The following is a 17,303-nucleotide window of genomic DNA, read 5'->3' as shown; positions in this document are numbered from 1 at the left end:
AGGGCACGTAATCACAGGCAACATCCATTCTGGCTCACCCTCATTGGACCTCACAATAGGATACCTGATCAGCTTCATCAGTTCACGCAAGTTAATGACCCCCATGAAAACAAATGCATATTATGGGAAAGTTTTAAAGCATATCCGAACTAAATGCATACCTGGACGAGATCTCCTTCCAGAGATTATAGCCAGATAATATAGACATACTTGAGGCTGAATTTACTACAGAGGAGTTGTTGGATGATATTGGTTGTAGCAGATATAAAACCCGGAAAAGCCTGGGATCCCTATAGAAGAAGTATTTAAAAGATACCTTGACCAGATGACCCCCACCTTCTCCATATGCTTAAATATGCTTTCCAGACTAATGCACTTCCAGATTTGATGAATGATGCTACCATTATAGTCCTATTAAAACAGGATAAGGATCCTTTAGATTGCAGATTATATAGACCAATCTCTTTACTTGACCTTGATTATAAAATAACTAAAATTACAGCAAATAGGTTAAGGTTAAATAGGGCGATTACTGATATTCATTCTGATCAGTCGGATTTTATACCTGGTCGCTCAACTTCCAACAATATTCACAGAGTCCAATCGCTGGTCCAGGTGGGCGGAGTTAGAAAACAGGATTGGGCCTCGGCTTCGCTGGACGCAGCCAAGGTCTTCGATTCTGTGCTGTGGAGTGGGGATATCTTTTGGAAGCGCTACGGAGATTTGGGTTCGGCCCAAATTTTATTAAATGGGTCTCCCTCATGTACCAGGAGCAAGACTCTAATTTTCCCTTATCCCGAGGCACGCTACAGGGGTGTCCCTTATCCCCCCTCTTGTTCGCCTTAACAATAGAACCATTGGCCCTTAAAATTAGAACCTACCCATTATATAAAGGAATAATCAATGGAATAAGGGTAGATAGAGTAGGTCTATATGCAGATGACACTATCCTATTTATGTCTTCCCCACATGAGACATAGCCGGTGGCCATCTCCATGATAAACAACTTTGGTAGACTATCAGGCCTATATATAAACTGGTTAAAATCAGTATTCATGCCATTATTAACCTCAGGGTGGCAAGATAATGTTCAGGGATTGCCAGAAGTGTCTTTCTTTAAATATTTGGGAGTGGTGATTTGTAGGGAATATTCTCAGGATCTGTGGATGAATGTGTTCCCACTTTTGGTTGACCCTGCCATTGGCAGTACCAGGTCGCATCAACCTTATAAAGATGGTTATTTTACCAAAATGCCTGTACTTGCTCGAGCACGCCTCGGCACCCATCCCATTCAGTTTTTTTTTTTTTAGAAAATTACACTGTTTCCTTCCTTCATATAGGGAGCATCCCGCTCTAAACTCAATTCACAAACCCTTCAGAGACCAAAGTTGCATGGGGGTATGTCGCTTCCAGACATTTACTTGTACTCTCTCCCTGGACAGCTCAGATACTTGATAAAATGGGTGGAAGCTGGGATATTTCCAAACAGGGTACACCATTTAGCTCACTTTTTGGAATTAAAACACCTACGGCCGATTCTGGAAGGGGAATATGTTTCTAAATTCTAAACTACTACCTCTTTATAGACTGGCCCATTAGGTGTGGGCAGTTGTGAAAAAACTAATATACAAATGTCATGTTGGAAACGCCTTTATGGCACCATCTGCATCTACCACACTTTTCCGACCAATTAGAATCACAATTTTGGATACAACATGGTATATGGGATGTATGTAAAGACCAGGTGTTCTGTACATTTCAACATATGCAAGATTCAACTACCAAGAGGTTCCATGTATTTCCAGGACCAAACCTACCATTTTCTAACTACCCCCTTATGGTAGTATTAAGTCTTAGGGCCCCAGGGGGGCTTATATCAGCCCTGTATGCATTTTTAATCCAAAATAAAATCACCACCACCCACTCAGGGTGGAGGATAGATGGAGACAAGATTTAGGAGATTTGGAGGAAAAGGAGTGGTCCGACGCCCTTTCATCCCATCTATATTTGTCGCCTTTTGCAAATAACCGTATGACTCAATTATTCATTTCACATCAAAGTTATCCCACACCGGTGCGTATGCACAGATTGGGTTGGTACCAATCGGAGGAGTGCCACAGATTTAGACACCCCAGATCCGACTTTTAGCACATGATATGGGCTTGTCCGGTGATTGCAAATTATTGGTCCGAGGTTACCAACCAATTATCCCAGATGATAGGAAAACGGTCTTTAATTTTTATTGTATTTGTATGATTTCTATTACACCCTCATGATGTGTACTATGTTGAAAAGCAGACAACTTTAGATAAATGTAATATGTTGTCTATGAACATGTTATACAATGGCAAGAGACGTGCTGTTATGTTTATTTAAAAGGTACCTTTTTATATGTATCCTACCCATTGTCTGTATCAATGCATATCCTTAAATATAAGGAGTTAAAAAAAAAAGAAATTAAGAGAACCGGTCGCATATGCTGGCCTGTCCATTTCAGTAAATAATTGTATTCCCCGAGAAACAATGATTCTGAAACATCTTATTTTCTATAGCTCTGTGTTGTACCATTCGATAACCAATTAGGCGTTACCAGTTGGAACATGTCCCAACAGTCTGGTACTGTACGGTAGGGACACACTCTCAATTGGTAACACCCAGTTGGTTATTCAATCATATACATTTCTAGTAAGAATAACAGAGGAACAGCACAACAGAGCTATAAAAATAGGCGATCCATAATAATTTAATGGGCATTACATGTATTTGCTAAAATAGGCCAGGAGTGGAGAGACAGCTCCTCTTAATACATATAAAATAAAACGTACCCAACTCATACCTACAGTAAATGCTCCAAGTAGTTTGCTTTACTATAACCACTGTCTGTAACCTAAGTATCCTGGGTGGCAATGATTGTAAAAGCTACAAGAGCAGCCGTATGTGGGAGCCACCAGATATAACGGAGTAACATTTGATCTTGAACTTGACAAAAGAACCTACTATATATTTAAAAAGTCTACCTTATAGTAGTGGGGAACATTACTTAAAGGGGTAGTGCAGCGCTAAAGATTTATTCACAAAATAACACACATTACAAAGTTATAAAACTTTGTAATGTGTGTTATGTGAATGGCCCCCTTCCCAGTGTTTCCCCCCACCCACGCTAGACCCAGAAGTGTGGGGCATTATACTTACCGCATTCGTATCGACCCCCGTCCACCATCTTGTGACAATGACGTTGTCTTTGGGAGACCGGCCGAACTGCTCCATCCGTCCCCCCCCTATGCCGCATCACCAGCTGCTCAGCCACAATTATAATGCACCAACACTTCCGGGTCTAGCGTGGGTGGGGGGGGGGGGGAACACGGGGAAAGGGGGCCATTCACATACATAACATACATTACAAAGTTGTATAACTTTGTAATGTGTGTTATTTTGTAAATAAATGTTTAGCGCCGCACTACCCCTTTAAAGTAAATGGGTCTCACACATTCGGATAGATTCCAATTGATGCATTATGTAAAATTATAAAGATTTCAACTGTACAAGCATTTCTAAAAAAAAAAAAAAAAAAAAAAAAAAATGTACTGTCAGAAATATATGCCTACTAATTCCCTGTGTGCCTGCTTTGTTTAGGCCTTGATTACGATCACCTTATGCTATTCATTAAAGGGGTTGTCCAGCGAAAATCTTATTTCAAATCAACTGGTGTCAGAAAGTTATATAGATTTGTAATTTACATATTAGCTGCTGTGTGTCCTGCAGGAAATGTTTTATTTTCAGTCTGACACTCTGCTGACATCTCTGGCCCAGACAGGAACTCTCCAGAGTAGGAGAGGTTTTCTATGGGAATCCCATTAGTATCTTTGGGATCTTTTAATCTTGGGATCTGCTACATTGTACACGCGTTAGCTCTGCTACATCATCAGCTAGTATGAAATACACACTGGGGTGACGTGATGCAAAATCAAAGGGGAAAAATAAATAAAATAAATAAATAAACAGTCCTGTGTTTACTGTGCAATAGTCATGACAGCAGTGGGCAGGAAAGAAAGGTAAAGAGGCAGGTGTATGATGGGAAATGTAGCTTCCTGGCCGGTGCCATCTTGGGTATAGACAAGCTTTTAGAAACACAGGAATGACAGTAGCTAGAAATAGGCAGGAAATTGCTCAAAATACTCAAGGGGACTTTGTGAGTAAGAGCAGCTCGATTTGGGAGCATTTATTTTTTTAGCTCTTAGGTGGATAACCCCTTTAAGAGTAATGATTACTTGCAAACTCAAGACCCATCCACCATAGGTGGAGTGAATGATTTACAAAAGCAATGGATTTATCAGGATAGAAGGTATGTGTTGATCACATTAGTTTCTTATTAACCAGGGCACAACAAAACACTATACTTTGGAAAGTATTAGAAATATGAAGCCAGCTACATTCCAGTTACCATGAACTAAAGCGATTAAAGCATCAAGTCTAGAGTACAAAATCTAAATTCCCTTAATAGGATTTTAAAGTAATTTACACCAACCGCCATTTATAGTACACAGGAAATTCACTACTGTCAGGTTATACAGACTGGTGAGCTATAACATGTTCAGAGAAGAGCCGGAGGCCAGGGACTGTTTACATAAGCTCCCAATATAACGTTATTACACAATAGCCAGGTGCTTTCTTTCCCTGTGGAACAGGTTGATAAAATATACCCTCCCAGAATGAGCTCGCATCGTAAGTACAATGCTTCCTTGTATGTGTGTATTCTAGAACAATCATATGTCTCATATCTCTATATAAACATTCTCTCTGTGTTGTTGCTTCTCATATTATGCCCTGTTCTAACCAGCACACCACTGCAAATAACACAATCCAGATCTTCTACAGCCAGAACTTAGGGTCCTTTTAAACAAACAGATTTCTCAGCAACATTTCTCTAACAAACAAAAAATGAGCAGATGGTCTGCATAAACGATCCTTGTATTGTTGATGCAGCCCAAGAAACCAACAGCACAGATATGTATATATCCATGCTGTCAGTTTCCAGATCACAAGCAGACAATACTTCACAGCCATGCTGCTTGTGATCCAGTTTCTGGTTTTCGCACTGGCTGTACCTTTAGGCCCCGCCTCCTCTAATCATTCCAAAGACGGTCACAGCATCATTAAAAGGCCTAGAGAACCAGATACCCGAGCACAAGCAGCATGGCTCTAAGTATTGACCGTGTGTGATCTGAAAAACTGACAACACGGTTATATACACATGCGTGCTGTCAGTTTATCTTTTTCAAACAATGTGTACATACAAAGATTTGCGAACGATTATCAACAATTTTATGGTCAGCTGATACAATGCGTTCAACGCCGCACAAACAAATTTTCATTAGTTGTTTGATTGTTGGCAGCATACACTGACAGATTATCACTTATATTCAAACCATATAACAAGTTTTCGCACAATCTTTCCATGTTATTTTCGTGTTTTCCGCTTAACGATCTCTTGAGAAATCGATCACATTACACAAAATGATAGATTTAATCATCACTACCTCAGGACAACCCACAAAACATGTTTAGGGCCAGTTAACACTATGGAAGAGGCGCCGAAATTCCGAGCGGAACCCCCACATGCAGACTCTGCGCCAAATCCTGCCTGCTATCTGTTTGCATGGGAGGGCTCACGCTCATCTGCTCTCCGCTCGAAGACTTAACATTCAAACAGATAGCAGGTAGGATTCTGAGTCAGCATGTGGGGGTTCCCCATGGAATTTCGGCACAGATTGCGTAGTGTGAACGGGCCCTTAATCTAACAACGACTTACTAAATGAACAGACCAACCATGATTTTTTGGTAAGTTGAAAGACAACGATGAACGACTTATCATACATTTGATTGCCAAGTGCTATAATCACTCCATGTAATAGGGCCCTTACGCTTTAGTCTAGCCCAGACTCCCTAGAAGGCTGCTAGCTAAAGTCAAACACCAGGAAGAGATGGACCACCCTTTTAACTGTGGTGCCAGATGTGTGCAAGATTTCAAGGCTGAAAAAGTCCCACAGACTGTCCAATCCATATATAGTTTATTGCCCATTCCATTCATTTGGAATTAAGTTCTGGTCTCAATGGACCTTGTTAATCTTTGCAGAAAAACAAATGTAATATTTAATGAGGTAATCTGCACAAATGTCTTGGGGTTGTGGCAGGAAACCCCCAAGCACCTTGTGCTGATTACTCTACAATCCTCCCTCTGAAAGCATATGCAACTGTTTCTATCACAGGCTCCAGTGCAAACTACTGACTTATTAGTACTACTTAGTACCATGGCATTTGTGAAACTATTGGGTTTAAGCAGTACATTAGATTAGAAAAAAAAAATATATAAACAACTATTACTTTTGCTTTTTTGTGCAGTAACATTTCCCTCTAAATAAAAGAAAGAGAATACAAATGTATTTTTTTTCTGCATACTTTTCGGTGCAATGATACAACAAACCTCTAAATATTCCATCGACAGATGCCAAACAGGGATACATTTACCTTATAGAGGCAGCATTTCTGACACACACAGTGGACAGCCCTAGGAAATAGTGCAAGGGTGGCCTTGCAAGGGTGGCCTCACACACACTTTTCAAAAAATAAAAAAACCACCACCAGAAAACACATCAATGCAGTGCATGTTTTTTTCTGGCATTTTTTACATTATGTGTGAATGATCTTGTGGTTTAGGAGCTTTTGTTTGCTGAACTTTTTTCCCTCTGCCATCACATGACCTAGCTGCTGGACTACAAAAGGTGACAAAAAGCCATACCCACAGCAATGGCGTTTTTGAGATAACCAAAAAAGGCCCTATTAAAGTCTATAGAAGAAAACGCTGCACCCCCAGCCAAAGAGTCCCAAAGACGCCAGAAAGGAGAGAAAAACGCAATCCCCCCAAAAAATGCCATGTGTATAATACAGATCATAAACTTTCACTCACCTCCAGCTAACATCTGACCGCTGGCATTTTTGCAGACAAAAAAATAAAATGGCATTTTTATTGCTGTTTTTCCAGGATTTTAAGGCAGTGTGAAGTCAGCCTTAAAGTGGGGACAGTGTGTTGTATAAGTAGAATTCCCAAGTTAAAATACAATGTAATATCTGCAAGATGCTTTAAGAATCAAAAGATGTTAAGGGTGGTCAACTTGTTTATATAAAACTGATCCTATTGTGTGGGACTGATGTGATGGGTTACAGTCTGTGTACAGCGCTGCAGTATATGGTGGTAACATACAAGCAATGGGAAATAAATATTACATTACAAGCAGCAATAGAGCAGGTACTAATGTGAATGAATAACCTCTGCAGCATCCTGTCCATTATAGTAGTAAATAATGCAGAAGAGATAACAAGCAGACCTCCACCTCAGGCTCATTTCTTGTTTTGCAGCATTGGATGGGATGGTACAGGCTGTGCAAAGGTCTTTAGAAAAAAAAAAATACACATACGTCATACACATAAGCACTGAAGAAAAGGTCGTTTAGGGAAATGAATGGTGCCCAGACACAATGTTGTACACAAATAGGTGGGTACCACCTGCCCTTATGTGCTGATCCACATGAAAAATGTCAAAGCAGTCCAAAAAAAGCACCAGACTGCACATCCTGAATATCAAGGATACAACAATACTTATTAATTCCCAGAAACCATCTATATCATAAAAATCAAAGTCTGTCTGTCTGTCTGTCCTCTATAGACTTCCAAACGTCTGAACCGTTTGACCCCAAATTTGGCACACAGATACATTGGGTGCCCGGGAAGGTTATTGCGAAGGTTCCGTCCCCGCCAGATGTACAGGAGGGGAGGGGGAGGGGGAAGAGCGGCGCCTCATAGAGATGAATGGGAAAATCTCCTCACTGCAAACACAGGTGATATAATTAGCTGCAGCAGACACGGCAGCTGGAGCCTTAGCAACCAATAGGATTACTGCTTTCATTTTCACAGGGAGCAATGGTTGCTAGGGCAGCTGCCTCACAACATCCACAGTAATAACTGGTAGACCCCCTACTCCATCTATACAGTACATATATATACAGGACCCCCTACTCCATCTATACAGTACATATATATATACAGGGCCCCCTACTCCATCTATACAGTACATATATATATACAGGGCCCCCTACTCCATCTATACAGTACATATATATACAGGACCCCCTACTCCATCTATACAGTACATGTATATACAGGGCCCCCTACTCCATCTATACAGTACATGTATATACAGGACCCCCTACTCCATCTATACAGTACATGTATATACAGGACCCCATACTCCATCTATACAGTACATGTATATACAGGACCCCCTACTCCATCTATACAGTACATGTATATACAGGGCCCCCTACTCCATCTATACAGTACATATATATACAGAACCCCCTACTCCATCTATACAGTACATGTATATACAGGACCCCCTACTCCATCTATACAGTACATGTATATACAGGACCCCCTACTCCATCTATACAGTACATGTATATACAGGGCCCCCTACTCCATCTATACAGTACATTTATATACAGGACCCCCTACTCCATCTATACAGTACATGTATATACAGGGCCCCCTACTGCATCTATACAGTACATTTATATACAGGGTACAACAGGTATACCAAACTGACTGGGTAACACTGCTACACCAGACCTGACCAATACCGCCATACTGTGCTGGATAACACTGTCATACCAGACCTGACCAATACCGCCATACTGTGACTGGATAACACTGTCATACCAGACCTGACCAATACCGCCATACTGTGACTGGATAACACTGCCAGACCTGACCAATACCGCCATACTGTGACTGGATAACACCTCCATACCAGACCAATACCGCCATACTGTGACTGGATAACACCTCCATACCAGACCTGACCAATACCGCCATACTGTGACTGGATAACACTGCCACACCAGACCTCACCAATACCGCCATACTGTGACTGGATAACACTGCCACACCAGACCTGACCAATACCGCCATACTGTGACTGGATAACACTGTCATACCAGACCTGACCAATACCGCCATACTGTGACTGGATAACACTGTCATATAAGACCTGACCAATACCGCCATACTGTGAATGGATAACACCGCCACACCAGACCTGACCAATACCGCTATACTGTGCTGGATAACACTGTCATACCAGACCTGACCAATACCGCCATACTGTGACTGGATAACACTGCCATACCAGACCGGACCAATACCGCCATACTGTGCTGGATAACACTGTCATACCAGACCTGACCAATACCGCCATACTGTGACTGAATAACACTGCCATACCAGACCTGACCAATACCGGCAAACTGTGACTGGGTAACACCGCCACACCAGTCCTGACCAATACCACCATACTGTGACTGGATAACACCATCATATCAGACCTGACCAATACTGCCATACTGTGACTGGATAACACCGCTATACCAGACCTGACCAATACCACCATACCTTGACTGGATAACACCGCCACACCAGACCTGACCAATACCGCCATACTGTGACTGGATAACACCCCCATACCAGACATGACCAATACCGACACACTGTGACTGAATAACACTGCCATACGAGTAAATACAACCCTGCAGGTATACAGGACACTACAGGTATACAGGACCCCAAAACTATACACTACAAGTGCACGGGACCTCCACAAAACTTTATATTACAGGTATACAGGACCCCAAACTATACACTACAGGTATACAGGACCCCACAACTATACACTACAGGTATACAGGAACTCCACCAACTATATACTACAGGTATATAGGACCCCAAACTATACACTACAGGTATACAGGACCTCAAAACCATACACTACAGGTACCAACTGTACACTGCAGGTATACAGGACCTCCCTCAACTATACACTATAGGTATACAGCCCCCCCAACTATGCACAACAGATATGCGAGACCTCTAAAAACTATACATTGTGGGTATACAGAGCCCCTCCAACTATGCACTACAGGTATACACTAATTCCACTGATTAACTCAGATGAAACAATACCTTTAGCTTGGCCTCCTGGGCACCTTAGAACAAATCTAATTAACACACTGACACTTTATAACCGGGCAGCGCCGGGTACATTTTCTAGTAATATATAAAATGCAAATAGTAACTGGTACCTGCAACAAGTATACTGATTACATAACCGGATAGTTATTGGTACCAGACAGATAATATCTGTATTTTTTTTTATAGTCTCTTGGAATTGAAGTATTGTTGTATATTTTCTAAAAATATTTGGTATGTGTGAACTGCTAATACATGGAGTTTTTTTCCCTGACTGCATCTATTGTCACCAGAGAGACAAAGACTCAATATATTGGGTGCAACCCTAAATATAGCCATCTAGGTAAATTCATACACAAGGTCATGCTTTATTTTTATAGTTGGCAAAATCTGCTCACAAAACTTGCATAATATGTACAGATCAAGAAGTATATTCTGGCTTGATCAGAAATTGAGAAAATGAATGAAACATGCACCTATGGATATACATACTCCATGTGTGATTGCCTAAAGAAAACTGATGAGGAAATGTCTTTCTGTACATCAGGGTTAGTAACGCATTACAATGTTATTGATGGTGCTTGAGAGCTTGTATCTTAATATTTTATTTCTATAAATTTAACATTACAGTATTTGAGTATCAAATAAAGCACATATGGGGTTAAATCATAAAAGCAGAAGTGGTATACTAGCCTTGTATAGTGCTAAGTATAGGCTCTGCGCAGGTCTAGATCAGTGGTCACCATGCCTTTAGCTGTTGTGTAACTACAACTCTCAGCAACCACACAATTACTACACAAGTATAATAGTCTTCAATAGCACAAAAGATATGCCATCAGCAGCGATCCTGGATGAGAAGTGATGATGCATAGGTATACCTACCTAGTAGCCATACATCAACAAACTAGTTTTAGAAGTTAATGTAAGAGCAGGGATTATACAATGCTGTAGGTACGGAACATACAATAGATTAGACAGGTGCTGTACACAACAGGTGCAGCAGCTTTAAGAGACAAAGACAAGAGAGACTTTACCTTTACTTCCACAGACTGCATGGCCAGGTCACAGGGGGGTTTCAGAGCTTTAGGTCTTGTGGCGTACCAGTAGGTTGTCAGAGCTGCAAAGGCACCAAAACCCATCAAGGTGTTAGTGGGAAGGGCGCGAACATACTGACGAACATCCCCCAGCTCTGGGATCCGGATACTCTTGAATATTTCGTGTGCTTGCATTGTTACAGGCGTTCTCTAAACCTGTGGGCGGAGAGGAGACGGGAGGGGTAATATATAAGGTAGCAGAACAACCGTGACCACACACTTCCAGAAAGAGCAAATCTACTACAGTCTGCAGCAAATTCTGAAGCCATAAAATCAAGTTCATAATCACTGTTCACATGCCCCTGTATGCAGAATGCTAGCTTTTCTATTCTTACCATTCAGTAAGCAGAACGCAGGCAGGTAAAAGGAGCATGTCACATATTTACATAGTACACACAGATATTTCACATATACATACTAAAGACTTCAGTACTGGAGCTTCACCACTGTCATAGCAAAAACACTGCAGTTTTGAGGGTTTTTTTTAGTCAAAACCATCACTGAATTCAATAAAAAAAAAAAAAAAAAAAAGAATATACTTATACTTCTCCTTCCTACAAAATCCACTTCTGCCTTAAGCTTGAATAGCCGTTCTGATATGATTTCTTATTTATTATGCTTTTAACGCTTGTCTGTCCCATAGATCTTCTTACATTACAGTATGCTTTTCTAAAGCAATTGAAAACCATTACGTGGACTCATTTTATAAAATTGAAACGACTCTTCAAAGATATGAACTAAACTTAAAATTTTAGGGATGGACAATACGCTCAACTTCAGAAGCCAGTCTGACCACTTCAAGAGCCAAAGTGACTTAGTGGTTAGCAGACCACAATATTATAGGATTAGAATTCTGACACCATGCCAAGAAGTGAAAACATAAGATGATAACATGTATACATGATGTGTAGATACTGCCCCCTTCTGGACAAGCTCAGGAACTGCTGAAAGGATCAGGGCTGAGCAATGTTTAGGTGACAAGGTACAACTGATCTGGATGGAAGAGCGAATGCTGTCATACAGATTTACCTAGATTGCCTATGAACAGTAAAAACACACACTGTCCAAACTATAGAAATGTCAAAAGGGAAACAGAACAATAAGAAAGGGAACAGAACAATAAATTTTCAGGGACGTCAGCTGTAGTTATGGTCAGAACTTTGTAACCTCAGTTTGTGCTGCTGAAGCCCTGGACACAGTGACAGCACCAGCTATGTCAGTCTTATACAGGCATCATCCTCAACAAAACTATATTTAAGAAAATACACACATAACAGAATCTATGCATTTGGCCCCACACATGCTATGAAAAATGATTAAAAACACACAGGATCAGATATAATACATTACTGCGAAGAAAAGATCAAAGGGGGGGGGGGGGGGGGAACAAAAAACACAAAGTGGATAAATGCTGAAGCCCCATCTAAGGACATGACAAACAAGCCTCCACTACAATGACATGACAACTGTCCTGAATTATTCATAGACAATAAAGGGCTCACCTTCCTGTGCTCCGCTCAGCCTTCACAAGTGCAACCTGCTGCAGGGGAACTTGTCATCTGCCGCCCCAGCTACAGGCAAGGACTCTTAGGACAGAAGTCACATGCAAGGATCTGCTACTTAATGCCTAGTAGGCAAAAGGTAACAGGAGGGTAGGAGCCAATGACAGTGTAATCTGCAGAGAGTCACCCCACATGCAGAGGGTGGCATCCCGGACACAATAGCATGAATATTGCTCATAGAAACAAAAAGGACAACTGGCAGGGAGAGACAGACACTCATTCAGGAACCCTGGCTGGCAGAGATTGTTAACCCTTTCTTATAACAGCTGTACTGCAGGAGGGAGAACTCAGGGACACATGATGGCAACCAGCAGGCTCAGAGGGTTTCATATGTTAGGTCTAATAGAAATAAAAGCCCACAAATCAAGCCCACGAGTTATGATCCGTAACTTTGATAGAGACTCAAGGCTGGGAACACACAGACACATGTACATTTGTCACCCTAACCCCTCCATTATGACCAACACTCTGTAGTGAATAGTTTGACAGGTGAGAGATGGTTCACATCATGAAATGAATGAAACGTGTGAAGAGTAAAGTTATGCAACAGAGCAACCATTTCCACATAGCTTACTCCAGGCTACAATGTTATCTGTGCTGCACACGTGAAGGTCACACAGTGGGAATAACCTGGCCTGTCACTTATCTCATTCATTCTCAAGATTAACACACAGGAATGTGAAAAGTTCTCCCAAGAAGACAGACTATTAAGGCTATATTCACACACTGTCAAAATGATGTCTGTTTTTATTGGACAGCTGTCATTTAATGACAAATAATGGCTGTTTTATAACAACAGACAACTTTATACAAATAATGGCCGTTGTTATAAAATAAAGGTCATTTATAAAAATGGCCATCATTTTGACAGTTTGTGAATATAGCCTAAGGGTATACTGACATACTGTAACATATCTGCTGCGATTTTGATGATGCCCACTACACACACACACACAGCAGACACATTCAATGTGAATATACATTAAAAGGGGCATTCCATAAGTTAGAAAAAGTACATTTTTACACCTTTCCAGAGTTCGTAAAAAGGCAGCAATTTTCAGAAGAGAGAGAGAGCGAGAGAGCGATCACTGCCAGTCACTATGTGACGGGCAGGGAAGCCTATTCCCGAGGAGTGCGGCAAACTATTGTGAGGTTTAGGTTATAAGGGTATGTGCACACTACAGAATCTGTGCTAATAAATTCCAGCGGATTCTGCTGCTCACCCCCTGCACTTCCATAGGCTTCATTCTATGCTCAAGCATATTCTGTCGTCCACCCAAAGAATTAACATGTCACATCTGCGCAGATTCCATAGTAAGCACATACCGTAAATCACAAATGAGTTTGTTTGGTGAAGTCAAATTACTATTAGGTCTGCTCTCCACATTACCCATTTTTATAACGCTTACTGGCACATATCTAGTCTACAGCTTACCTCTTAGGTTTACATCTGGCAATTTGGCATAGCTCCGTCAGATTAAGGGTATGTTCAGACTAAGGAATCCACGCGGAGAAGTTCCGGTGGATTCCGTCCCTTGCCACCGCACACGGCTGTGTTCATCTCCACCCGTGCCATAGACTATTCTATGGTCAGGCGGAATCCACCGTCCGTCCAAACGGTGAACAGGTTCATTATTTAGACGGACCATGGAAACCGCTTGACCATAAAACGGAGTCCATGGCACGGGTGGAATTGCACACAGGCGTGTGCGGTGGCAAGTGACGGAATTTACCGGAACTTCTCAGTGCGGATTTCTCAGTCTGAACGTACCCCAAGACCGCTGACTGCAGGGTTTCTTAACCAGGGTGCCAGGTACAACACATCCAGCATGCCCATCTAGGGTGGCTCTGGTTCACCCGACACATGTGAATGAAGTGTTACCGAGTGTCTGGTTTTTACTGACGTTCTGGCATTCTACTCATAAACCAAGAACTTAAGACTACCAGCAGTTCAGGTCTTAGTGTGTAGTGAATGGAAGGCTATGTTTTCAATAAATCATTAAAGGGGTTGGCCACTTTATAGTAAAATTGTTTAGGTGTACAGTAGTAGTAAGTGTACTCACTGTATATACTGACAGCAGCTCCCTGTGTACCTCACAGAGCTAAAATGGAGGCTCTCCTGCTCTGTGGTGTTTCTGTACATATGATGGCTAACATGAAGGGGCCCCACCCCCAGTGTCCTCCATAGACACATACAGGCTCAGTGATGGACACAGGGGGCAGGGCATGGTTATGGGCATGACGGCCATCTTATGGACAGAAACACCACAGAGCAGGGCAGCCCAGTCTTGAGGAGGGGAGTCTGATATTAGCTCTATGTCTGCTGTCAGTATATATAGTGTGTACACTTACTAATACTGTACACTGAACTATTTTACTATAAAGTGGCCAACCCCTTTAATATCATAAGTAAATCTGCATCTGTAAGTGCAGTCAATCAAGAGATGCAAATAGCAAGATGTTACAAAAAGAAATGCCCTTCAATAGCCCTTAGCGTTACTTTATGAATAATTAGCCGACCCGACATGCTAATGAGTTGTGAATAGTAGACAATGGTACCACGTTGGCAGCTTATCCCATATTGTGTTGTCACAGGAAGCCTATATGTCTATAGCGTAGGGGTGATTCAATTAACAACACGCAGCAAGAACAACTCCCATCTCCTGATCAAGCTGCACTCACCCCACAGGGCAAAGAACAAGAGATTATATTGTGAGCTGTGCACACTTCACTAAATAAGCCATTTGTTCCAGCTATCTGGAGAGCTGACACTAAATGGAAAAGGGACACTGGCCACTTATTCATCTACCCCTCCTACAAGTGCGCACACACGCCAGGAGTGCATTAGATTCACACACCCCACATCAGGAATAGTTCACAAGTCTGCACCCACTTGGCACTGGGCACATTTATTTAACAAATAAAGAATTTAAATGGCTAAGTGACAAGGCAATATGACAGAGATGCAAGACATGATGAATTTTACTGATGTACATGAGGCATAAAGTCTAACCCCAGAATGTGGACTGCAATAATGCTGCGTTTACACGGAATGATTATCGTGCGAATTCGCATGATAACGATCAAATTCGAACGATAATAGTTCCGTGTAAACGCAGCGAACAAGAAATCGTTCATTTTGATGTTACAACATGTTCTTAAATCGTCGCTCGCAAAAAATTCGCCGATCGTTCCTTTAAACAGTCGTCTCACGAAAGTCCGGCCGCCCGCAGCCCGGCCCCCCGCTCATCCGCAGCCCCCTGCGCCGCCCCGATTGCCGCCCCCTGCGCCGCCCCGATTGCCACCCCCACCGCTCCGATCACCACCCCCGCTCCGATCAACGTTACAACTCCGACATCGTTAATCGTACGATCGGGCCAATTATCGTTTCGTGTAAACGCAGCATAAGAGTTGACAATATAGGCCAATACCTGAGACTGTGTGCCACTTGGTGAAGCTTTAGTGCAACTCTAAAATACAATCACCAGGTGTTTTTAAAGAGAATGAGACCTGTTCCCTGAGTGCAAGAACCCATAGAGGCAGTCAGCCCTGCTTACAAAAAGCTAAGTCTCATGGTGCGTTTACACCATTACATCATACAGATTTTTGAAGCCAAAGCCAGGAACAGACTATAAACAGAACAGGTCATGAAGGAAAGATTGATTTCTCCCATTTTCAAATCCATTCCTGGATTTGGCTTCAAAAATCAGTCAGATAAATCTGTCTGTGTAAACACACCATAAGGGTGTGTTCCCACTACAGAATATGCAGTGGAAGTATAAAGGACAACGTCGACGCTAACAAAAAAAAAATTGAACTGAAGCTCCAGTTGGTGTCTTCATTTTTTCTTCACTTCCTGGTTTGGGCTTTCCTACGATGCAGTGTCTCCTGTGATGTCTAACTGGCTCTGTAAAACTGTTAGATGGCTTATAGCTTTCTGAGCAATCTGACTAAGGGAGGCTGGCTTAACAGGGCTTAAACCCGCCTCCCTCTTGATGATGTTATTGTCACAAAATGGCTGCCGCAGAAAAAGCCTGGGGTCAACAGTCATTAGGTAAGAATTAGTTTACTTCACTTCCTGGTGGGGGTTGAGGGGGAAAAAAGGGAAGGGGGGCAGATAGGTGATTGAAGCATATTACAAAGTTATATAAACTTTGTAATGTGTTTAAATTACTGGGAAAAAGATTTTCACTTGAGTACCCCTTTAAGCAAAGGCCGCATACTAAGCTACTGAGAGATAACAGTGTTTCTGACCTGTCTGACAAAGCGCCACTGCGGTGCATAGTGAGAGAACAGAGAGTTAAGCAGTAAAATAAGCAAATGGTTAATGGTGTGTTGTGCAAGTATAAGATCTGACCAGAGAGACTGGTTTGGGCTGTGCAGAGAAGTGTGCCACCCAGTACCCATCAGGCAACAGTAAGGCTCTGTTCACAAGGAGTAAATCTGGCGGAAATCCGTGGCCATTACGCCAGCCTCCCTGTCATAAAGACAGTCTATTGGAGACTCGCGTGCCTCCTCTCTCCACGCTGAAGAATGGACATGTTCATTCCTCAGCGCAGAGAGAGAAGGC

At 42.0% G+C, this 17,303-nt stretch overlaps 1 protein-coding gene across 3 annotated transcripts in view; it reads right to left on the bottom strand.

Moving 5' to 3' along the window:
* Positions 1-17,303, bottom strand: part of ACSL1 (acyl-CoA synthetase long chain family member 1) — a 62,291-nt gene that overhangs the window by 30,717 nt on the left and 14,271 nt on the right. For 2 of the 3 annotated variants that reach the window (XM_069977742.1, XM_069977739.1), the window contains exon 2: positions 11,112-11,327. In XM_069977742.1, the coding sequence (XP_069833843.1) occupies positions 11,112-11,306 (195 nt within the window). In that variant the 5' untranslated portion in view covers positions 11,307-11,327. Of the gene's footprint in view, positions 1-11,111; positions 11,328-12,673; positions 12,742-17,303 lie in introns of those variants that run through there. The other variant, XM_069977741.1, reaches the window with a different exon arrangement.

This window comes from Dendropsophus ebraccatus, chromosome 7 (genome assembly GCF_027789765.1).
Source record: "Dendropsophus ebraccatus isolate aDenEbr1 chromosome 7, aDenEbr1.pat, whole genome shotgun sequence".
In the NCBI taxonomy this organism is placed as follows: domain Eukaryota; kingdom Metazoa; phylum Chordata; class Amphibia; order Anura; family Hylidae; genus Dendropsophus; species Dendropsophus ebraccatus.
This window is presented reverse-complemented; position numbering and strand designations above follow the sequence as displayed.